Consider the following 24726-nt stretch of genomic DNA (forward strand, 5'->3'; position numbering starts at 1 on the left):
CTCTCTCTCGCACGAAACCCCCCTGCAGTCTTCAATTTCTTCTTTTCCTTTGACCGGTCTTCTCTTTTATCTTTTCTTCACTTGCTTCCCACGCCAGGGCAGCTGAACCCTACTCCCTCACGTCTTCTGCTTTCTTTAATTTGCTTGGACGGAAGCAAACCCGCAGAAGCAGCCCCACGATTCCTCTTCTTCTCTGCCATGCCGCACTCACGCATGCCTCATCCCCACCGAGAATTTTCTTCCCTGTAGCTCACCCACGTATTTCATTCGGTCAGCAAATCAGCAACTTCTTCTCATGGTTAACTCCAGCAGGGACGAAAAGGATTCCTCCGAGAGACCTCACGTCCCGCAAACCCCGCAGCTGCAACTCAGCCCGGTTCCTGGTCGTTCCATCACTGCGGCCACCGAATCCAGTCAAACCGTGTCCATTCAGCCACTGATTTCATCCCTTCAGAACCGATTCAGCAAGGTCAGAAGCTCGGGAGCAGAATACCCAACTCGAACAGCGAGCTTGTAGGCCGATTTCGGCCCCGGTTTGGCCCCGCTAGGCAGTCCTGCTTTGAGGTTTATCGGCACTCGTCGCGTGCTCGTCAATTTGATCCAAGCAGATCTTTAATCAAGTGAGTTTTACTCACTAATGCCTTCTTAGTGTGCTAATTATACTTAAAGGTTGATTAGTGTTAATTAAGTGTAATTAGGTGGTTAGATTAGAATTGATTAGTGATTTTTAGTTAATTGCTTTGCATATTAGTTGTGTGATTAGTGTAATTAGATAGAGAATTGCCTATAGTATTTATTGGAAGCTTCTTGGGATTTTTCCGTCCCTTATCAGGTGTTAATTAAGTAAATCATGCCTAGGTGGAATTTTTAGGAATTAAATATTAATTTTCGAAATTAATTATTTGATTATTTATTTCGAAAATTCAACAGGATGGCCAAAGTGACAGGATTTTATGCTGATGATCGTGGCGCAGTCCGTTTATTTAATTGAGTTTCATATTGTGCTAAATTGGAATTATTATGTTTATTTATTAATTTTCGAAATTAATTATTTAATTATTTATTTCCGAAAATTCAACTGGGATGGCCAGTGACCGGAATTTCGTGCTGATTGTCGTGGAGCAGTCCGTTTATTTATTTGAGCTTTAATTCGTGTCGAATTGATTTAATGGTGCATTTTAAGTTATGTTATTAAATAATGCAATTTTGGCCTTGTGATTGAGAATTGGTCGGGTATCGGTTGTCAGTATCGAAAGTGAGTTGGTAAATCACCCGGAGAATGCATGTGTCCCGGTGAATTGGAATGTCACTGGGAAAGACACGTGACTCGGTGATTAGATATGTCATCTTGGCGAAAAGGTAGCCTTAGAGAATGCACGTGGCTCGGAGACTCAGTATGTCTTCCTAGAGAGTGCACGTGGCTCGGTGACAGAGTATGGCATCGTAGAAAGGGGTCGGGTGGGACCATAAAGCCACTAAATCTTGGAATGGTCGGGTGGGACCGTAAAGCCACTAGATCATGAGAGGGTCGGGTGGGACCATAAAGCCACTAAATCTTGAAAAGGTCGGGTGGGACCCTAAAGCCACTAGATCTTGAGAGGGTCGGGTGGGACCGTAAAGCCATTAGATCTTGAGAGGGTCGGGTGGGACCGTAAAGCCACTAGATCTTGAAAGGGTCGGGTGGGACCGTAAAGCCACTAGATCTTGAGAGGGTCGGGTGGGCCCGTAAAGCCACTAAATCCAAGGAATTGCTTGGTGTGGGATGAATGACCTAGAAATGGTCCGGCTGGTATGAAATCGACTAAGTCGATTAGATCAATGCTTCGATCTATAATATGATTGCTTGGGTGCCTATATGATCTGTGCTAATATGTAGGTGGAATTTGAGGCCAAGGTAAGTCCTCTGACTCATGTTGTGCATAGGCAGCCCTAAGGTGTATTAGTTTACTAATCGGGTCTTAGGGGATAGAACTTGCTGAGACGTTGTCTCAGTGGTTATTGAATAACCATTTCAGGACCTGGATGAGGAGCCTAAGGAGCATGATTCTGGTGAGGAGATCTCTGTTGAGGAACCCGAAGAGGAGTACGTGGAGGAGGACCCCGAGGATAACCCCGAGTACGACCCAGATGAGGAATGAGATCCCGTCCTGTCTTGTCAGACCTTGTGTGCATGTGAATAGATGTTAGACCAGAGTTGCATATATATAGTATTGTAGAATACTATGAGATGCATGTAAAAAGGTGTGGTTGTAAATTTTCAATATGAAAAATATATGGCCTGCTTTTCTATCCCATTGCTTTATTGTCTGGGGAATTATAACTGCTTCCGCATGTGCATATAAAAATGAAAGGGTCAGCGATACATAGTCCTGGGATATCGCACATTGTAATCGACCAAAAGTAAGGGATGTGTGTGTGCCTGAGGATCGGGGCGTGACAGATACAAAAATTTCTCTAGTTGCAGAAGAATCCGTAATAGAAGCTAAGCAACCAATAGCATCCTGAGAATTCAAAACTGAGCATGATAATCTAACTAAAATTATGTATGTCAATTACTAAGCAATGGGAAAAGTAAAAGGTAATCCGTGAGCATTGACTGAATATATATCTCAGAGTTAAAGTTCTTTAAGACGGCTACTCAATACAGCTTCCTTTGGCTAATTCAATGCAATCCACTCTCTTTTGAAAAATTCATTCGCAAAATTAGTGAACGCTTTATAGTGCCCAGAAATTTGATCCAATTCACAAAGCAGCCACAAAGTTCTACAACTCACATGCATGACGATCCCTTCCACAATGGCTAACCTAATCTATCTAATCGAATCTAGTACTTCAAAGTATTCTGGTGTTCCATGGTGAGTTCATGGAGGGTAGACACTTGGTACACTACATTGATGCCACTTCACTTCTCATAGCTTTAATTCATTTTAACTTTTCCTTTGAGGTTTTCTAGTAACAAGTACACGATCCGTTGTTTCAATGCCAACCCAACCTCAAATAACTTTTGAAATTTTTGAAATTTTTTCCTTTTTTATTGTCCATTTCTAAAGAATAATTTGTTGTCAGTAAGAATATAATAAAAAACCATAAAAATTCTAGCTTATGCATGGCTATCATGCTTCTAACATATGTTTCTACCACACAAAAGCAATACCATTATTTACCTTCACCATTTTACATTAAAATATAAAATTACAACCAACAAATATAGAAAAATAACTAATCAAGTAAAATAATATTATCTAATCCAAAGTTTAATGATATGAACTTATTTTTGTGCATGTTGAACATAAATTTCAACTTGCTTATAATATTTTTACAATTTAAAAAAAAAAAAAACCAGAGGATATGAAAAAGTTCGAGTTGAATCTTGAATTGATAGTCAAAATTATATTTTCTCAAATCAGTTCAACTCTAGCTTCCTAAAGTGACAGGACCACATGTCCTATAGAATCACCCTAATTTATCATGCCAAAAAAGTGGCATTAAGCTCTTTATACCAACCAAACTTACTTTCAACAGCCATGTAACGTTGCATTATTTAAAACCTACTCAGCCTATTCTCCATCTAATGCTTTTCTCCATATACATAATTTTTCATCTGAAGATTCGATATTGTCAAAGGTGTGAGAAAAGGAAAGACAATCATGCCGAGTAGAATATGCCAAGTAAGTTGCATAATTTTAGGATCCCTGCATCTTGAATTCACACTTCATTCTAGGGAGTCAAAAGTATATAACTATTCCAACAGTGAAGGTTTTTCTATTAATTTTCTGATTTTTCAAAAGCTGCTGTTGTCTGGTGGGGCACACTAGGGAACTATTCTCTCATGCAAAGCAGGGATGGAACAATACTTTCCCCATAGGGCAGGGAACGGGAACAATATTTCTGGCCCGCTCCTCCCAATGGCAACCACTAGCGCGTGCAATTCAAAAAGTGCCTTGAATGATGCAATCAGAAGTATTAATTGTACTTAAGGAAAATTTACAAGGCAAAAGGGCTGGAGGGAGGTCTAAAAACACGACAGAAACTTCTAGCTAGAATCCCAAAAAATTTTAACCTTCCATAGGATATCAAATAGCACATAATGACCTAATATATATCCATGTAGCCAACCGCATCTATGTGAACTGTCTCCACAATACTTTCTGCAGCACTTATAAGAATGATGCGGCCTCACTAGGAAGGAAATTAGGCAGGTCTGAATCTGACCAACCCAACAATCAAATTTAGCATGTCAACTATCTCATACTAACCAAAAACCTTCAAATTCCTCTCTACTTCTTCCAGCATTAACATTGACAGAAAGAGCTCCTACTAGTTATACTATTTTCAATCTGGACAGGACTGAGGAGGGAGATGGAGTTTGGATTATTCTAGAGTATTAGTATCCTGTTATTATCTTATAGTGCACATGAGTCCTATTAGCATCTTTGAGATGAGGCATATGCCTAAAAAATTGGAGAAGAAGTTCAGACAACCAAAGTAAGTGGAAAATTATGAATATGAAAGGGGAGAGGAGAAAACAACTGTGCAATAACTACTAAGAAATTTAGTATAGAGCCAAAAATGACTTTAGTGATTGAGGGAGAACCTTCAAGTATGACCTTGTCGTAGGAATGGAATCGACAAATAAGTCCAATAAAAGTTGGAGCAACTCAGTAGAGCTTGAACTTAAAGCCTTGATATTTCTGCTTGCAGTTTTCTTAGAGTAAATCGGTAGAGTTCGTAATTCTAATCCGGATGCTTGCACAGTACAGGTGTCTAAATCTTTAACTACTCTAGAGCCAAGTACACTTGTATTCTGATTCACAAGGATCTGCAGAATTAGAACTGTGACATCTCGATTTTTCAAATCTGATTTCAATTGAATAAATCGGGCCTTTCGTCGACGCGTCTATAGTGCTATTCTCTGAGCCGATCACTCAAGAGATAACTAGACTATCTGGGAAAATTATTAAGGGATTTTAACGTAAAATGCTTGAGAATTCGATCAGAAATCGACTGCTCGACCGTGCTAATTTGCAAGGGTCATTACGGCACACTTAAAAATCGATCAGAGATCAGAGATAGGTCAATTCGACTGAGATAGGTGATCAAAATGTGGGTGATTCCACCTGATTGCAAAATTTTCATCGATCGGTACTAAATTGATTTTTTATTGTTGTGGGTACCATGTGTTCGTATTTGAAACCTAGAGATTTTCACAACAATCGAGAATCGCCAATGTGTCAAAGATGTACATTGTGACTCGAGATAAATCAATCACGGGTCAATTGCACCAAAAATTTCTAAAAGTTACCTGGTAAACAAGGTCACACTAAAAGTGCGCCAGACTGAAATACACCGTGAATTTGAATCCGATTTCAGAGATTGAAAGTTCTGTGGTGTCATGAGCTATTTTAGGAACGTCGACTCATTCTCCGAAGATTTTTCAGAGATTCTGGGATTTTTGGGAAAAGTCAATACGGACGCTGCGGAAAATCAGCGGAAATTCAGATGGGCTAAATTGATGGAAATTGGGACTTCTAAGCTGAGCCTTTGAGTGTTGAGGATTTACAGAAAATTGCTTGGGATTTTTCTTCAGCGAAATCAAACCTCGATTTGGATAATCGGAGAGGAAATTGAAGCCAAATTAATGAAATTCGGAAATTCGGAATTTCGGAAGGAACCCTAATTTTGGCTTCAATTTGGATTTAATTGTGGCTTTATCTTGGTAGGAAGAATTAGAAGGGGACAAGGCATTTAATGGAAGGGCTAAGCATGTGGACTTTTGGGGCTTTATCCTTATCTACCCGTGCCTTCCAACGGGGACGACTTCTCCTCCGCGACTTCAGCTTTCAATTTTTCTCCTTCGGTCTTGTTTTCATTTCCCTTGGACGAGCTGTTGTTTTCCTCTCAGTTTGTGCCTTGAGGACCGCCCACGATCTCTCTCTCCATCTGCCTTTCGCTCCACCGAAACCCCACGCCCACGTAACTCTCCATCGTTGCCACCTCTCTTTTCATTTTCAAGTGGCCACCGAAGACCAGCAAATTCCAACGCCCACGCGTCCGAGTCTCCACCTTCTTCAGTCAACAGTTGAAGCCGGTGTTGACCTAAACCTCCACCGAATCATCTCTCTCTCTTCGTCCAACGATCCACCAAGCAAAGCAGCTGCCGTCCAAGCTTCCGCGCGTCCCCAGCAGTCTCTTTCGGGTCAACCAGCAGCGGTGGAGCTCCTTTCGTTGATCGCCGCACGCATCCGCACGCCCCTGCTCCACTTTCATCCGTTCCCCTTCAACGCCAGCGAAGAAGACCGCGTGCAAGCTACCGCGCGTCACCCGCAACTCGGACGAAATTGCTTCTTCGCCCGCGTCTCCTTCGTGCGAGACTCTTCCAGCGAAGACCAGCAAAGCCCGGAGCCCATCTAGCCGTGGATTTCAGCCCATCTAGCCGTGGATTTCAGCCCATCTTCATGCAATTTCAGCCCAGCGAAGAAGTCAGGTCAGCCCATGTGAATGTCATCTTCAGCCCAGTGATTTTCAGCCCATCTCCAACAGATTTTGAAGCCCAAGCTCAGGCCCAAGTTCAGTTGGTTTTAGCCCATTTGAAGTTCAACCCATTTTGGGCCCGCGAAGAAGGCCCAAGCCCCCGACCAGCAACCCTGCAGAAGCCCAAGACCGAAACTCAGCCTTGCTGAGTTGTGTTGGGCCTGTTCTAGCCTCGGCCCAAGTTTGTTGACGCCGCCGAAAATTCGGATTTCGGCCGCCGTCGCGCTGTCGTCGCGGTGAGCCGGTTTCTGCAATTAACCGATGAGTTTATACTCTAAACTCTGCTTAGTAGGTTAATGACATTTAAGGGATGTTTAGATTTATTTTATTAGGAATTAGATGGTTAGTTAGATTAAATTAGAAATGTAATTATTTAATCGAGCATGTTAGGTGATTAGCATGGTTTAGCTAAGGCCTAAATAAATTGTACTATTTATCTAGAAGGGTTCGGGAATTTCTCCGAGTCCATATTGGTTATTAATTTAATGATTTTGGCCTAGGTTAGTATTTGTAGAATTTAAATTGATTTATTTAATTAATTTCAGTAATTATTTAATTATTAATTATTTTTTCGGAAATTAGGCTAGGATTGCCGGTGATCGGAATTTCATGCTGATTGCAATGGTGTGGTTAAATTCTGCAATTGAGTGTTAAATTATGCAAATTGAGTGTTGATTTGGATTTTTGGTATTTAATTCCAAAATTGTGAATTCCCAATGTTTATTTAGAAAATCCAGGTGTCGGGTTTTGACATCGAAAATAGTTTTTAATACTATTTGAAATAGTGAGATTTCAAAAATGAAGAGTATGAATTTTTAAGGTCAAATTGACCGTGTACCCACACACAAGTAATTTCATGTGAATTTCTAATACGAAGAAAAATGCCAGGCTCACTATTTTAATTGAAGCATTTGAGTACAATGCACGGTGCCTGGGCCATATTTGAGTGATTGTGTGTTGGTTAAGAGAAATCGTCCCAGGCTGTTGAGCTGGACGTTATCCTTAATTGGGATACCCCTTGGACAATGGGAAGCCGGTCGCAGTAGATTATGGACCCTATGTTCTTTCGGGAAAGCCGTTTGATAAAGAGACGTGCCGTACTCAATGGGGTGAGACGATGCCTAGCAATGCCAGAAGACCGCCGAACAGAGAGTAGGCCGTGCTATATGCCAAGATCAAAGTTAAGAACGCATGATTAATTGAGTGTGGCATTTCAGTTATTGGAGCTTATTTATTGCTCATGCTCTCATGTTGTCTATGAGATAAATTGTACTAACCTACAGGGTGGATCTGAGACGAGGTAAGTCTCCTTGATTGTGTGATTGTATGATTATGATACTTCTGGGCGTATTTCCCTCCTAATTGGGGTTTAGAGCCTAGACTCGCTGAGATGATATCTCACCCCATTGTGGGACAACATTTTCAGGGTTGTCGAGTGGAAGACCTGGAGCTGAGAGGAGGTGATCGAAAGCGTAGGTCAGTTAGGACCGCTTCTTTTTGAAAGGCCAGTCTTTTGTAGTCTTTTGGCCATAGACTTTTGTACATGACTCGGTATGAATATAAAAACATGTTTGTTTATGAATTCGTATCCTGCTTTTCTATCCCGAGATGATTACTGTCAGGGGATTTTTTTTTCGCTTCTGCATGTGCAATAAAATGGAAAGGGTCGGCGACTCGTCTTGGGAAGTCGCAAATTATTATCAACCAGATAGAGATGGGCATGTACTCAGGGTTCGGGGCGTGACAAGAACAGTACTATCAGGAGATGTGAAAATGGTATAACAACCTCTTCCCAGCTAAAGAACGAGTGTGAGCCAATTGTCATCAATGTGGCAAGAAAGATCACCTTTAAAGCAAGAGCCACACTTTCATGCATGGAAGAATCTTTTTTAAGAAAATCAGTCAATGATACTGCCAAACGTCTAAATTGTTTGTCTGTGTCACTTGAACCCTAGCAAAAGGCCGGTAACAGTTTCCAAAGATCATGAGCATGACCCAGCAGCTCCTTACCAAGTACTGATTTCTTAACTGGAGAAAAGATAAACAGAAGCACAATCAAATCCCCGATGTCGCTAAAATGTTAGTGATGAAACTGAACAAAACTCAAATCAAGTAATGCTGATTAAGGACTCCACTACATACATGAACAATTGGCATTCAACCAAAGCTCACACTAAAAAATATGCATCAAGGAAGGAAAAGTTAATGTCACAGAGGTAGATGAAGAATAAAATTGCATAAACAACAATATTTTGCTCCCCAAACCTATCCCTCCTATCAAATATCTACAGAATGCAAAAAAACATACCTTGAGATGAACAATTGCGATAAGAAAATATTTATATGCACAATACAATGGGTATCATGAGCCAAGTAAGGAGAGGTCAACGCTTTGGGATGGTACCTATCAAACGGGATCAACATATATAATAATAAAAAAAAAATTCATGAAGTTGACAGTTCTGTTATAATGTTTCAAACAAGCTTTCAGCACAGCTTACAAGCAGGTTGAATCACCCAGCTTGATAAGTCTATGGAGACTCTTATTGAAGACTAAAGCTCCTTGTAGCATAGCTTGTGAACATGCAAAAATGATCTCACGTGACGATGATCTATCGCGAGAAGTTTATGATGGACAAAAATGTTTTTGGTATTGAGTTTTGATTAAACGCATGGAATTTTGTGCTCTTATTCCTTATAAATGTGTCTCCTGTCAAAGAACATTTAGCGGTGCCTTTGCAAAAAGCAGGACTTTTACCCTGCTTAAACTGATTTGAACCTGAATACAGATTTAAAGATGGAGATTCTAGGTTGCTTTTAATCAACAACTCATAACTTATGCACAACCAGTGGTGAATCTGTACCAAACAGCCAAGGATCTCCACACTTATTATGACGTCAAATATGACATCTGAAAAATGAAAATCATGGAAACAAAAGTCATGTAGAATGATGACATACCTCCAGAACTAGCACGCTTGAAAGATTTTGCAAGGGGCACAATATAATCCATGTAATACTCAAGCGATGAACCAACCACATAATCTCTTAGAATGGGCACCAACCAAACATTACTAGAACTAAAATTGTCGGGACGCAGTGAAATAGGCACAACGGAAAGCATCTTTTCTGGGCCCATAGCAATTACAGCAGAACCAATACATCTCTGAAGCTGTGAATCACAGTAAATTAAACAATGATGAGTTACCATTCAAACAATCTTCAAACTACACAAGTATTACTTTTATAAAGCTAGACAGTCAATTTGTTTCATCAGATAATGGCAAACTATGCTCAAAGCTCTGTTAACTTGTCATCTACCCAATTTAGTAAAAGAAACTTTTGTTAATCCTTATATGTAAGTAAAAAAAATAACCTGCTGTTAACGCTCCAATCAACAATTCAATCTAACTCTAACAAAATTCATGATGACAAGCCGATTTGGAGTTTGCTATGAACCCCATCTTCTTCTTTGCACACTTCAACAGGATAAACATATGAAGCAAAGATGACTTGAAAAATAAAATTTTGGAGAGCAAGATCAAGTAATAGCCTTTACATCATTCTCTTGAAAATCAATTTCGAGATCAAGACAAATCAATTCCCTTTAAATCATTCTCTTTTTCCTTTATACATGAAATTAAATCAACAACAAGGCAGCAAGGGGGTGCAAACCCAAGTACCAAAAGAGATCAAGAACCAAAAAAAAAGCTCAATTCATCGATAATGACAATAAATGCATCTACATTGACATGCATTATTTCAAGTCGCATTTCCACTTCCATAAGAACATTGACAAAAAACAAGGACAAAACATATTGCCTTCTTCCATGAGTAACCAGCCTTGCTATGAATGAAAACATCATCACATAATTGAGTGCTTTTGTTGCTTCAAAGAGCAATACAGTGACTTTATTCAAGACCTTTATCAATCATAACATACTCATAATTTCAGCAGCAATTTTAATGACAGAAGGAACACCACTGCACTGATATGCCATGTAGAGAGCTGAACCAGAGGCGAATTGGGCCATTACACTCTTAACTACAGATGATAATAGACATTTTCAGATGCTCTTTACCAGAATATGTCAAGAATACCGTATGGCAAACTTGCAAACTTGCAAGAACTTAAAAAGAAGCTAAAGATGATCCTACAGAAACAACAGCTTTCACACCAATGACATTTCTCATGCCAATAAATTTCTAAAGCATACATATACGTACATGGCCTGTGATAGATGGGTCCCTTTCAGCTGAGGTCATTAAGTGAACAAGTTTGAGCAGGATACTCCTCATATAGATGTAAGAAGCTTTTCCTACATAACATTCAGAGATGAGAGGAGAGGACTGTGTAAATCAGTTTGTGGTCATATTAACAAAGATAATCAAATGAGAAAAAATAGTCTTTATACACTTTAAGAATAGTGCATGTGAAATAAATCCTGAACAATCTCACACGTCATTCTATCTAGCAGAGGAAAAGCACTGTCACCCGCAACCAATGTGGCATTAATTTAAAAAAAAAAAATGTCATTCCATAATTCAAATGAACTTCCAAGAGACAACAATCTTCTTTTTCAAGGAATAGGAAAATGAAGGAGGTATGTAGACCTAGCTAGTCCAAAAGAACAGACTGATGAAAGAAATGGGCAAAATCCACCGTAAAACCAGTACTCATGATTCAGGACATTCTAATCTAAACTTTTAAATAATTTGTAACATACCTGTACAGGAAAACTCTCCAAAAAAATTGCAGCTTAATCACTGAAGTCAAGTTCAAACTGACACCTTATGAAGATCAAAGAGCAACACATAGGACTTCAGAACTTTTACAGTGAAAAATCATCAATTGCTGATCATATCCTGTTTGAATTCCAACATGCAAGACAAAGTCCTTTTGAGAAGTTGAAACTGTAAACCTCATGCAAAGGTCAAAACTCAATTCAAGTAGAAGTCCAGTTCTGCGTAATTTATTGCAAGGTATGGAACTAATACATATTTCTTTGCTAAAGTTTGAGATTTCTTTTCTGTTAATGCTAAATAAATATGAAGTCCTAATGAAAAAGGAAGAATGCCTTCCAGCTTATTTAGTTGTTAAAAAACAAACCCAAAATACAGCCAGAGCAGAGCTCGTACCTCTACAATGTTGAACATTACCAGCAAGCCCACAACAAATAGAATTGAAAGCAAGAACTGCAGAAAGTAGTTGCCAAGAAGTCAAGATGGAGAAACATGGAGAATTAAAATGGGTTCAAACGCAAGTATAAGCCATTTCTTTCATAATTGAATTCAGAAATTGACATATAGTAGTAGTTGATCAATGTCTGGTAGAACTTAATCATGCCAATCATACAAATCACAAGAAACAAAGAACATTACATATATTGAGCTTGAGTTATTTCATGACAAAGCAAAGGGTTAATACATGTATTTGCAGTTGACGAATGGCAATAAATGAAGGTCTTCAATAGCTTACGAGAAATCAAGATGTAGGCATACCAAGTTTGAGGTACAAAAGAGAGATTACAGAAAGTGCATGCTGATTTGGAGTTCCACCATGGGCACTGAGGGCACTTTCCAAAGCAATACATATTCTCCTTATTGCAATTGTTTCCAGACTCTCCTCACTTACATCATCACTTGGTTGGCTCTCCATGTGGAAAGTCTCTTCATTTACTTGTTCATTAATCAAGTCCTTCAAAATACTCGAGGCCTGTGATGCAGCATCAGCCTCACCAGCAAGAAGTCCTAAATTAGTATAACCAAGTGCATCAGAAAGCAAACAACAGGATTAACGATGTCATAAGATCAAGTGAACCATCCACAATCTCATTTCCAGTAACTAAAAATTAACAAAAGATAAAAGTAGAGTCCTTGAAAGTAAGCTTCCAAGTACATCGAGCTAGGCTCCCGAGTGATAGGGGTCATTTGTTTATCAGTCAAGGGATAATCCCATACTTCCACTATCTCAAAAATGATGTCTTAGACTCTTTGATCTTTGATATACTGCAGTTGCACAAAATTTCTTGTAAAAGGGATGATACCCATTTGAGCCACTATTTTTTCTATCATAACTCCTCCGTTCCACCAAGACAGAAAAGATTGTAGTAATGATTTAAAAAATAACAGGAGCAAAATAATGAAGAATGTTGACAGCAGAGAAAACGAAACGTAAAATAAAAAAATAATATGCGACAAAGGTTTGACTATATTTAGGAAAGTTCATCAATGAACAAGGTGCCATAGATTAAACTAAAGGGAGAACATCTTTTGATTAACATAAAGATCACATTTTTTTTGGTAATATACAGATGGTTTGACTTTGCTGCATTGTCTGTTCAACCATCGAACTTCAATTTGCGTCATGGCCATCAACTACTGCCCTTTACAATTCTTCCAAGTGTGTAGTCATAATTCCAAAACATCAATGACATTTGAATAACTTTGTAGAGTATAGTGACAAGCAAGATACACATTTAAAATTGATGCACCTCCTTCCACGCACCACTTTACACCACAAAAGGTAAAGCTTCAATCAACAAAGTCAATCAATGATAAAGATTGATACTGCCAATGTTGGAGATTAAGGGCTTGTTTAATTACCATCCTATTTTTATATTTTTCTGTTCTTTTGCTCCCCGGAGCAGAAACAGAATAGAAATTCATTTGGTAACATCAGCTAATTTTTCTATTAGGAATAGAAAAGTGGCCAGGGAATAGATTTGGAAAAAAATATTTCTGAACATAAATTGTTCCTAGGAATCGAAAGGTTACTAAAGGCACCCGTAGAAGTTAACACAAAATGTGACAAGGAAATTCTCACCAACAAAGGAATCTGATACAGGACAGTAATTTTTATGGAAAAAAAAAGTCTATTAAATTGAGAAATCTGCTCAAAATAACGAAAGGAATAGTAATTCAAGAAATGATTAGAGCAGGAGCCCTACTTATTAAAATCAGCAAAAACAGAATCAAGAGAAGATTAAGATATTTGAATTGTCCCCTACTCCATTCTTTTCAAAACTCACCATGTAAGGCAAAGAGTAGGAGCATTTTGGGCTGATTTGAAATGTAGTGTGAAATTTTAGATGGAGAGAAATTGTTATTCTCATTCATATCTTCTGGTGCTTTACAATGCTGTATTTATAGGCTAATACACAGATAAATCCTAACAAACAAAAAATAAAGGAAAGAAATTTAAAAAAGGAGAAAAACTAAAATCCCATGATGTGTGGGATTTGATCAGAATCAAATCAAAATAAAAACCTCCTAAAAAATCCTATGTATTTATAGCCATATAATGTCTATTTACAGCTCAACACTCCCCCTCAAGCTGGTGAATAGATATCTTCCATTCCCAGCTTGGAAATTAGCTCATGAAAACTTCCATCATTAAGCCCTTTGGTAAAGACATCCACCACTTGCTGTCCTGAAGGAACATAAGACAAACAAATCAACCCTTCTTCAAGTTTCTCCTTGATGAAGTGCCTATCAATCTCAATATGTTTCATCCTGTTGTGCTGCACAGGATTATGAGCAATATTAATCGTAGACTTATTGTCACAAAATAACTTCATAGGACTCTGCCACTCAATCTTCAAGTCATCAAGAATGATCTTGATCCATAATAACTCACATATTCCTTGAGCCGCTGCCCTAAACTCAGATTCTGCACTTGATCTTGCCACCACATTCTGTTTTTTACTCCTCCAAGTTACCAAATTACCTCCAAGGTACAATAACCAGTTGTAGACCTCCTGTCAACCATTGAGCCTGCATAATCCGCATCGTATAAGCCTCGAGCTTGAGATTTGGGCTCCTCTTGAAAAGTATTCCCTTTCCTGAACTACCTTTTAAGTAGTGTAGGACTCGATGAATAGCCTGTTGATGTGATTCCTTTGGATTATGCATGAATTGACTAATCAAGCTGACGGCATAGGAGATATCTGGTTGAGTATGAGTAAGATAAATTAACTTTCCCACCAACCGCTGATACATTTCTCGATCCACTGCTGCCTCCTCTTTTGCTTCTGTTAGCCTCTAGTTCGGCTCAATTGGAGTAGCTACTGGTTTACAACCAAGCTTCCTAGTTTCTTCCAAAAGATTTGTCACATACTTTCGTTGTGAAATATGGACCCTTTGCTTGGAGTACGAAACCTCAATTCCCAGAAAATACCGTAGCTTCCCTAACTCCTTTATTTCAAATTCCTTAATCAAGCATTGTTTCAACTACTGTTTCTCCCTTTCATCATTGCCTGTGACTATTATGTCATCAACATACACCAACAATGCTGTAACTCCCCCCATGTCCGAGTGTTTTGTGAACATTGTATGATCTCCCTGGCTTTGTTTATACCCGGATGCCTTCATGACTCTAGCAAACCGTCCAAACCAGGCTCTAGGTGATTGCTTGAGCCCGTATAATGCTTTCTTAAGTCTACAAACCTTTTTTGTTGTTTCCTTTCCTTCAAAACTAGGTGGGATGCTCATGTAGATTTCCTCTTCCAAATCTCTGTGTAAAAACGCATTCTTTACATCATATTGTTGAAGTTCCCAATGAAAATGAGTAGCTAAAGACAATAAAATTCTTACAGGCCACTGGTGCAAATGTCTCTTGGTAATCCACTCCATATGTTTGAGTGCAACCCTTCGCAACCAATCTTGCTTTTTACCTCTCCAGAGAGCCATCTGCCTTGTACTTTACAGTGAATACCCACTTGCAACCAACTAGATTTTTCCCCCTTGGCCTGTCAACAATTTCCCATGTTTTATTTTTTTAAGTGCTTCCATCTCTTCTTTCATGGCATTCCTCCATTCCTCTTTTGACAGCGCTTCAGACAAGGTGTTAGGAACAGCAATTGTGTTTAAACTCACAATAAAGTTTCTGTATGATGATGATAACCTATTAAGGGACACATAATTTGATAGTGGATATACCGGTTTCTTGGTACACTCTCTAGTCCCTTTTCTAACAGCAATGGGTAAATTAAGATCACTCTCAGGTGTATTACTAAACTATTCATCCAAAGGAGATTCAGAACTTACTATGTTTTTATTGATAGTACCCGGAGTGGTATTTTGGACTTACTCTTGTGTTGGAACGGCTATCCTCCTTGAATATACCTGAGAAAATCTCTTAGAATCATGAATATGAGTTGGACTAGTGGGAATACGAATAGAGACAGGTTGGTGTGTGGGACTAGTTGACGAGTTTTGGTTGATAGGGACATTAGACAATAAATTTAAGTTATCAATGACACCAAGGTCCTTATTTTCCATGACTGAAAAATCCCCTTGAATATAAGATTGTGAGAAATAGGGTTTATTTTCAACAAAAGTGACATCTGCAAAGAGATAGAATTTTTTAGAAGGAGGATGGTAACATTTATAGCCTTTTTGTGTTTGTAACCAAGAAACACACATTTGATTGCACGAGGATCTAACTTTCCTCGTTGATGATGATGAATGTGGACATAGGAATTGCAAGCAAAGACTTGAGGTGTAAGACCATTAGATGTACGAAGGTGAGGATAGAATTGAGAAAAAACTTCCATAGGGGTCTTGTGGTCTAATGCACGTGAGGGTAGTCTATTGATCATGTGTATAGCTGTAAAAACAGCTTCTCCTTAATATGCTTTAGGAACTTGTCCGTGAAACAATAAGGCACGAGTTGTGTTAAGGAGATGGTCATTTTTCCTTTTAGCAACCCCGTTTTGTTGTGGTGTATTCACACAAGATGACTCATGAATAATGCCTTCCTTTTGAAAATAAGGGGACAACACTTGATTAAAGTATTATCTACCATTATCCAACTGAAAGACCTTGATCTTGACCCCAAATTGAGTTTGAATCATGGAATGAAACGAAGGAATAATGCTACTCACATCAGATTTATGTTTGAGTAAGAAAGTTCACGTGATCCTAGAGCAATCATCAATTAGAGTGACAAACCAATCCAGAGATGTTTGGAATCGTGGAAGGTCCCCAAATGTCACTGTGGATTAAGTCAACAGGATTAGAGCTACGGTGATTGCTAATAGGAAATGGTACACGATTATGCTTGGCTAATTCACAAACATCATAATGGAAGTCTTTAATATTCGGATCTTTAAACAAGGATGGAAACATAATGCTCAAGACTTGAAAGGATGGATGACCAAAACGAAAATGATGAAGCCAAATGGTTTCTTTATTTGAAGTACTAAGATATGACATAGATAGATTATTCATGATTCTTCTTGTAGTGAGAGGTGTCTCAAGGTAGTACAGCCCATTTTGTTCCTTAGCAAGTCCAATCCTCCTCTCCGAGTCCCGATCCTGAAAAACACAGTAAGATGGGTAAAAAATAACTTGACAATGAAGATCTTTTGTGAGTTTCTGTATTGAGATGAGACTGGCAGATAGTTTAGGGACATGAAGAACATCTTTAAGGACAAGATCAGGTGTGATAGGAACATTTCCAACCTCTACAACAGTAGCAAGAGACCCATTTGCCACAGTAATCTTCTTATTGCTAGGACAAGGTGTATAAGTGCTGAAATGGGATGAGGTGTGAGTCATGTGGTCGGTAGACCCTGAATCAATAACCCAAGAATTACCTAAGAGTGCTAGTGAGCATGCACCAAAAGGTTTATTAAGAGACCCTAACAAACCTCTTAATTTCTCAATTTCTTCACTGTTGAAGGTTGCTTTCTCCTGAACTTCTTCTTGACCAGCTTTCTCAGTTAGGTGGACCCGAGGTCTTGGTTGTGTTGCTCGATTCACCCACTCTCGGCCTGAAGTAGTTGGTCTGCCATTCAATTTCCAGCATTGTTCTTTTGTATGTCTGGGCTTCTTGCAATAGGCACACCACAAACTGTCCCAATTGTCTTTCCTTGACAAGTCACCCTTTTCATCAACCTTTCTAGTTGTAAAGGCTGACCCTTCTACAGCTTGCGGTTCTAGCATGACAGAACCTTTCTAGTTGTAAAGGCTGACCCTTCTATAGCTTGCAGTTCTAGCATGACGGATCAATGGCTTTCTTCCGCCCGAATCAAGGAAATCGTTTCCTCCAATGATGGCACTTCCTCCTTGCCAAGTATTTGAATTCTGACTTGGTCAAATTCATAATTAAGCCCGGCTAAGAAATCGTAGACCCAATCCTTTTCAATAAAACTCTATAGAATGGCCGCATCATCTGGACACCGCATCTGAAATACTCGATAATGATCAAGTTCTTGCCATAAGTTCTACAAAGAATTAGCATACTCGGTAACGGTCTTACCTCCTTGCTTTGTCCCACTAGTTTTCACCTTAATTTCATACACCTGGGCTGCATCACAAGCCTTTGAGTACATCCGTCAAATGGAATCCCAGATCTCCTTTGCGGTTGGTAGAAACATACAAGTGTCGCTTATGGCTGGTTCCATGGAATTCCATAACCATGGCATGATCATGGAATCAGCCTCATCCCACGCATCAAAATCAGGATCTCCTTTCTTGGGTCATGTCCCAAGTAAATGGCTGAGTTTTCCTTTCCCCTTCAGATACGTCTTGACAAATTGTGACCACTTGAGGTAGTTCTTCTCATTCAATCTATAGGTTGGCCTGATATTCTGAAGATCACCTGTCATGTGTTTTGAGGTGACCTCCTCAGATTGGTTCATGGTAGGATCTGTGGCTTTGGATGTGGCCATTTTGGAGAGTGAATGTTAAGAAGAGAACAAGGGCAATAGTGCAGCAATGAAGGCTGCAATCGAAATCCAGAAATAGATTTCTGGAGAATAATAGACAGCAACGAAGGCTGAAAAAGAACGCAGCAATGAAGACTACAATTTTAAATTCATGAATCTAGCCTAGAGCTCTGATACCATGTGAAATTTTAGATGGAGAGAAATTGTTATTCTCATTCATATCTTTTGGTGCTTTACAATGCTGTATTTATAGGCTAATACACAGATAAATCCTAACAAACAAAAAATAAAGGAAAGAAATTTAAAAAAGGAGAAAAACTAAAATCCCATGATGTGTGGGATTTGATCAGAATCAAATCAGAATAAAAACCTCCTAAAAAATCCTATGTATTTACAGCCATATAATGTCTATTTACAGCTCAACATGTAGTAAGTATGGGGAAACATGACATGATTGTAGAACCAAGACCGCAAAATTAGCTAAGAAACTACCAAAACAAAGCAGTCGAAGCACCTCCTGCCCCAAGAAAGTTAAGAAGCATACCTGCTAGAGACTCCCAAACCATAGGAAGCTTCTTAATCCACAAGCTTGATCCTCCAGTGTGAAATTTATTCAGAGCAACTCTTAACAAGTTTGCAGCAGTCATGACAGTGTCCACCGAGTTCCCTTTTGAAGAAACATAAGAAGCAAGAGAAGTGATGACATTTTCTATCTCTTGAACAGTATCTCCCACTCCTAGAGTTTCCAATAATGCCTCGATGATTTTAAGAATCAGTGTTGTAAGCGCTGAGAACCCGAGACTCATAAGCTTGTCTAATTCCGAAAGAATCTGAATGCTTACTTTGGCAGACAGATACGGACAAACAGATACCAGCACATTAAGCATATGTAAGAATCCTATATTCTCGGATTTCAACAGTTTATCATCTGTAGATCCATCCTCAGGACTTGCAGTCCTTGACCAATCTGCTGAAGAAATGCAACTTTCAAAAGAAGACAGTACCAGCTTGCTTGCTTTTCTAACAACACTAGAGGACTTAAAGCATTTAGAAACCTTTTCAAGACATTCTGGTGCACATCGCCGAACCTGAGAAAACAACAAAACATATCTTCAATTGCTAATCTTTTCTTACGATATGCAAAAGAATAGGAACACATTTTCCACCTTTCAAAGCCCAATTACGATCAACAAGGCCATAAGAGGAAGAATACTGACCTAAAAAAAAAGGTGACAATTACATGTTGCAAAGTCTAACGAGAAAAAAAAATCCCAAAGAGCTTAAAAGAGCAGAAGTGGATACATCAATGCGTGATTTGGGACAATATACCTTAGGAGGCTTGGCCAGGGAGAACTTCAAAAGCGTCTTCAACCCAAATTTCACCGAATCCCAATCCTCCAAGTCGCAAAACCCAAGCAAAACCCCCAAACACTTCACCGCGGACCTCACGCTGGACACGACCAGGTTCTCGTCCTCCCTCGCCAACACCTCCGCCAACACCTCCGCCACCTCCCTCGCCCTCGCGGGCGCGATCCCCTGTGGCGGCACCGCGGGCAGGACGATCACGAGGAACGACGTGAGCGCCGCAACCTCCGTGGAGTCCAGGGCCTGCAACGAGGACGTGGTCTCGACGGCGGGCATGGCGACGCCGAAGTAAGAGGGAGGCGTGAGGGGGAGGGACTTGGCATCGAGGATGGCGCGCATGGTGGCGGCGGTAGAGAGGAGGTGCCGGTGCTTGGGGCGGGGGGGGAGGATTGGGCGTGGCGGTCCATGAGCTGTTGGCAGACGTTGGCGCTGTCTCGCAGTGGTTCGTCGGCGTGGTCGTGCTCCATCTGTTGATCCTGTGGAAGCAACGATGTCCCGGCTGTGGAATGTTTCGGGGTAAGAAATTCGCCTTTGATGCTTAATCCATGTTTTTTCATATTTTTACGATAACTAAAACTCAGGGGGTCGTTATTTTCTTCGCATTTGATCTATATTGCTTCGCAAAAGAACATTTTTTGATAACATTGATTAGGTTTGCCTTGTCCCTGGTTCCTATCACGTAACTCAACTTTCAAGAAAATACAAAGGGTTAATCTCACAAAAAATCTCAAATTATGCACACCGTAACCCAAATACTACGAATCTTTTTTGTATCATGAAAGATCTTAAATTCATTTTTTATGACATATATATCGTAGCTTTTTCTTATGTCATAAAAAACCTCGAACTTATATTAATGTAACAAATATATAATAGATGGAACTGAAATAGAAAACATATATATACATGTTACACATGTAAAAATTTGAATTTTTCGTGATACAAAAAAATTGAGGTATTTGTGTTGCTATGGACAAATTTAGGGTTTTTGGTGACATAAAAAAAAAGTTGAAGATATTTATATCACAATAAATGTAATTTGGGGGCAAATCAAATTTATGGAGCAAAAGTCGTACTTCTGATCTTTTCCTTTCAATCATTATTATTTTCTTGTTTTATAATTAAAAGGTGTTAAGATTTCAACGGGAAGTTTTCCGTTTTCAATTTCATCTTAGATATGAAAAACAAACTAGTAAAATGAACATATGAAGAAGGGTTATTATTGTGATAAGAAATGACCTCACAGGATTCTTTTTGGAGGAAACACAGCATCGCTTTTTAATAGGAGTATACACGGGAACCGCACTGAATCAGCTAGTTTTGGTTATTCTCAATTCCAAATTTTTGGAAAATGAATAATCAGACCAATTCCTAATTCTATATGGGAATTAAACTGTTCGGACGATATGTCCTTTTTTTTTTTAACTACCCTCTTCTTTTAAAGAGTAAAGAAAAGGAAATTGCCAAAATCCTAAACCGAACCAGTCTAACCTAGGAATTAATCTAGTTTCCAGTTCTAAAGTGAAATCGGCCCAACTCGGGAATCAATCACCTTTCCTTTTTAATGATATGCAAGAAAGGATAGAAAAGGATAGGAAACTTTATATCCTATCGCAAAGTTGATTACAGTAAGTAGCCAAGAGAGAGGAAGAAAGGGTGGAAAAATAGAGAGAAGAGGAAGAAACGAATCCTAAAAGCCAACAAGGGGTGCTTCATTTATGTGTTACATAAACCGTATACCTATTGCAATATATTTACATTGAATATAAATTATACATTACCATGATGCCCTTATGTATGTAAAAAGAAATAAAACCTAGAAAATAAAACCAACACCACTCAAGTAATGTAACACTCCCCTTAAACTAAAGCATATAGGTCACTCATACCCAACTTGGAACAACCAGTAACAAAGATAGGACAAAACAACACTTTAATAAACATATCAACCAATTAATCTCTAGAGGCAATATAAAGAGTAGTAACCAACTTCTGCTTCAATAAATGACGGTCAATTTCTATATACGTAGTTTGCTCACAAAAAACAAGATTCCCAACAATATAAATAGCTGCCTAATTATCACACATCATATCATAAGTTGATTAATAGAAGGGATTTCAACCACAACAATTTAGTCACAATATGTGCCATAACACAATATTAGGCCTCCACACTAGACTTAGGAATAGTTGTCTATTTCTTGCTTCTCCGAGTAATCAAATTACCACCAAGAAAAGTGCAATACCTAGTCATGGACCGATGATCAAATGCTAACTCAGCCCAATCAGCATCAGAATAGCCAACTAGAGTGAAAGAATCATTAGGTTTATAAATCAGCCCCTTATTAGGAGAGCCTTTAAAGTACCAGAGATGCGATAAACAGCATCCCAACGAGCCTTCTTTGGTAACTCCTTTAATTGACTCACCACACCAATAACAAAGGAAATATCTAAATGTGTAACATTGAAATAAATTAACTAATTAGCTTGAATATCATGAATATCCTTGATGCTTATCATTAGTATCATCTCCGATATGATTTCTAATTGACACGCAATCACTCATTCTTTTTCAGAATTTTCTCTTATTTAAACGAAATTTAGTTTGCGTGAAATGCTATGCAATGACACGCCAAAATGCCTAACTAAAATCACATGTAACATGCAACGTATCATGCGAACTATATGTCATGACATGATCTAATGACAATGTAATTATCCTAATATGTCATGCACTCAAATGATCCTAAACATGCAATGACTAGATGACGAAATGACCTAGTTCTAAGTTACACACGCATGATATTTTTTTTATTTCTTCTTTTCCTTTTTTTATAGAATTCGAAATTAAAATTGATTAATAATTGAACATGCAATTAATGAAAAGAAAATCTAACATCCTCAATTAATTTTTTTGGTGTTTTTATTTAAAAAATTCGGAATAAATAAAATGCCTAGTCTAAATATGCAAATTATCCTAAAACAAGCAATATTCTAACATAAACCTAATCTAACTCAAATATATTTTTTTTGGGGTTTTTCTTTTATGGAAATAAAATCAATTCAAACAATACGACGGCAAATCAGGCAAGATATGATTGATATCCACCAAATAAATTGATGAATTGTATATTGCGCATGAGATAGGATTGGCCAATTTTAACAAAATCTCGAGCATGAGATCGGATTGGCGATTTTTCCGTGCGATTGCGAGTCATATTTTGGACATAAAATTGGACTGTCAACCGTATGCACGTTGTGAAATTAGGATGTTTTCTCAATTTATAAGGCTACTTGAGATTATGGATATGATAGCATATCGGGAATTTCAATTATGTGCATCGATGAATATTTCAAATAAGAAAACGGAATTTTCAGAAATCAAAATAGATAAGATTTTTACCTAATTTGAATATTGGCTTTCAAATTCCGATCATCAAATGGCTACTCGCGACGCAATGTGGTGGTGCGCTCACAGGATGGCTACTCGCCAGGGGGCTTTGCGTGCGGCTCCTTGATGATTGCTCGATTCAACGATATGCGCGTAAACCTCAAGAAGCAATTTGCAAAACGATAACTTTTGTTGTTGTAGCAATAGCAAGGCTTACCCGAGAGACCTAGAGAACCACAATGGGGAGATGCTCCAAATTTCAAGAAAATAAGCGTGCGAAATCCTCCCTCCTTTCAATGTATACGTCCTCCTTTATTGAAAGAACGTGTGCCCTTCTCTTGCCCATATTTTAGTGACTCGGATGCTTGCTGAATTTTGACCGAGCTCAATCACCTCGCTGGAATTCGTTGGCAGCGCGAGTATTGGTGCAAATCGTCTGGGCGCGACGAAACAAACCCGAGGATCGGGCTGATTGGGATGGGTGACATAAGCAGTGGCTACTGGCGTTGCGGTAGCAACGAGGTCGTGGCCAGGAAACAACCAGCTCGGTTCACAGATGCGGGGCAGCAGCGATGGCGGCGTTCGGGCAATAGTCGGAACAGCAACTACGAGGGGCGGAGCTGCAGTGACGTCATCGATGAAGGGGCTGCAGTGGCGTCATCAAGCGGTCGAGTAATAACTCAACAGGGTGGCAGCTCGTTGACAATGTATCGCAGACGATGAAAGCACCGCGGCAGAAGTGTTGGCATGGGTCTTGGCCAAGAAGACTCGCGCTCTTTCCTCTCTCACGTCTCTCTCTCTCGTATCAAGAATGCCCCTTTTTTTTTTGTCCCGTAACGAGTCTATTTATAGTGAAAAGGTGTAAACCATCGAGGAAAGAAAGCATATTTTGTTTCTTCTGTGCATGCTTTGAAATATATTCTATTTCCTTTCTTCTTCCTCATTGACCGAATGCCTTCTTTGCAGGGATATATCTTTTTGCAAATCCATGTGCCCGTAGTGTAGAACGTGCCCAACATTCCCTTCTCATGCTGATCTTCCGAATTTCCATATGCTCGTATCTTTCCACATAGGGCCATGCATGATGAATATTCTCTGTAGATTTTATTTCTTTAACCCAAATACCAGCCCACAAATTAATTGAGTATTGCCAAAAATTCAAGATTGTAATAGACTTTTCCTAGATTCCGAATCCTGCAAAGATGAGCTCGCAATATCTCCTTCCTATGCTTGTCCTCACTGAATATACGAAAGATTCACCAAATATTGGAAGAATAATATAAATCTTTTCCAAAATATATCAAATTTCCAACTCGTAAAATTGTAGCTCATCCACCACCGATTATATGCAAAAGTAATAAAAAAATAAATAAATGCAACTAAAATTATATGCTATGCAATTTTAATTCTATTTTTTTAGGAGTTAAAAATTAATCCCTAATTTTCTACGCAATAAATGGATGACTGGATTGCCAAAATTTAGTTGTCAACAGCAAACTACGCCATGACATTGCTTCCTTAAAGATGACCTTGTAATTACTGTTGTTTTGGTTGAAAACCTTTTAATTGCACCTTTTTTTTTTATTACTATTGGCACGGTGATTTTTGAACTCGACAAGGATTGCCCAATCAATCATGCAACGAGGGGACAATTTCTACGATGAGAAACGTGCATGCATGCATTGACTATGGAAGTCTCCGGAGACAATTATACGTTCCTGCCGACACTGAGAATCCGATCTCCATGATTGGCAATTTGTTTTT

At 38.9% G+C, this 24726-nt stretch overlaps 1 protein-coding gene and 1 long non-coding RNA gene across 2 annotated transcripts; one reads left to right on the plus strand and one right to left on the minus strand.

The window, feature by feature from the left end:
- LOC120289512 lies at positions 1 to 2292 on the plus strand. The gene is made up of 2 exons (XR_005547536.1): positions 1 to 620; positions 2016 to 2292. It is a non-coding gene; the product is annotated as an uncharacterized LOC120289512 (long non-coding RNA).
- A 147-nt stretch (positions 2293 to 2439) lies between these two features.
- LOC104427490 (RRP12-like protein) lies at positions 2440 to 19093 on the minus strand. The gene is made up of 9 exons (XM_039305196.1): positions 18751 to 19093; positions 16948 to 17108; positions 16737 to 16851; positions 12034 to 12282; positions 10759 to 10850; positions 9493 to 9703; positions 8378 to 8559; positions 4595 to 4819; positions 2440 to 2501 (listed from the first exon to the last, which is right to left on the minus strand). Exons 1-7 carry the CDS (start codon positions 19091 to 19093, stop codon positions 8483 to 8485), a joined length of 1248 nt encoding a protein of 415 aa, XP_039161130.1. The 3' UTR covers positions 2440 to 2501; positions 4595 to 4819; positions 8378 to 8482.
- Between the last annotated feature and the right edge of the window lie 5633 nt (positions 19094 to 24726).

This window comes from Eucalyptus grandis, chromosome 11, assembly GCF_016545825.1.
Source record: "Eucalyptus grandis isolate ANBG69807.140 chromosome 11, ASM1654582v1, whole genome shotgun sequence".
NCBI lineage: Eukaryota > Viridiplantae > Streptophyta > Magnoliopsida > Myrtales > Myrtaceae > Eucalyptus > Eucalyptus grandis.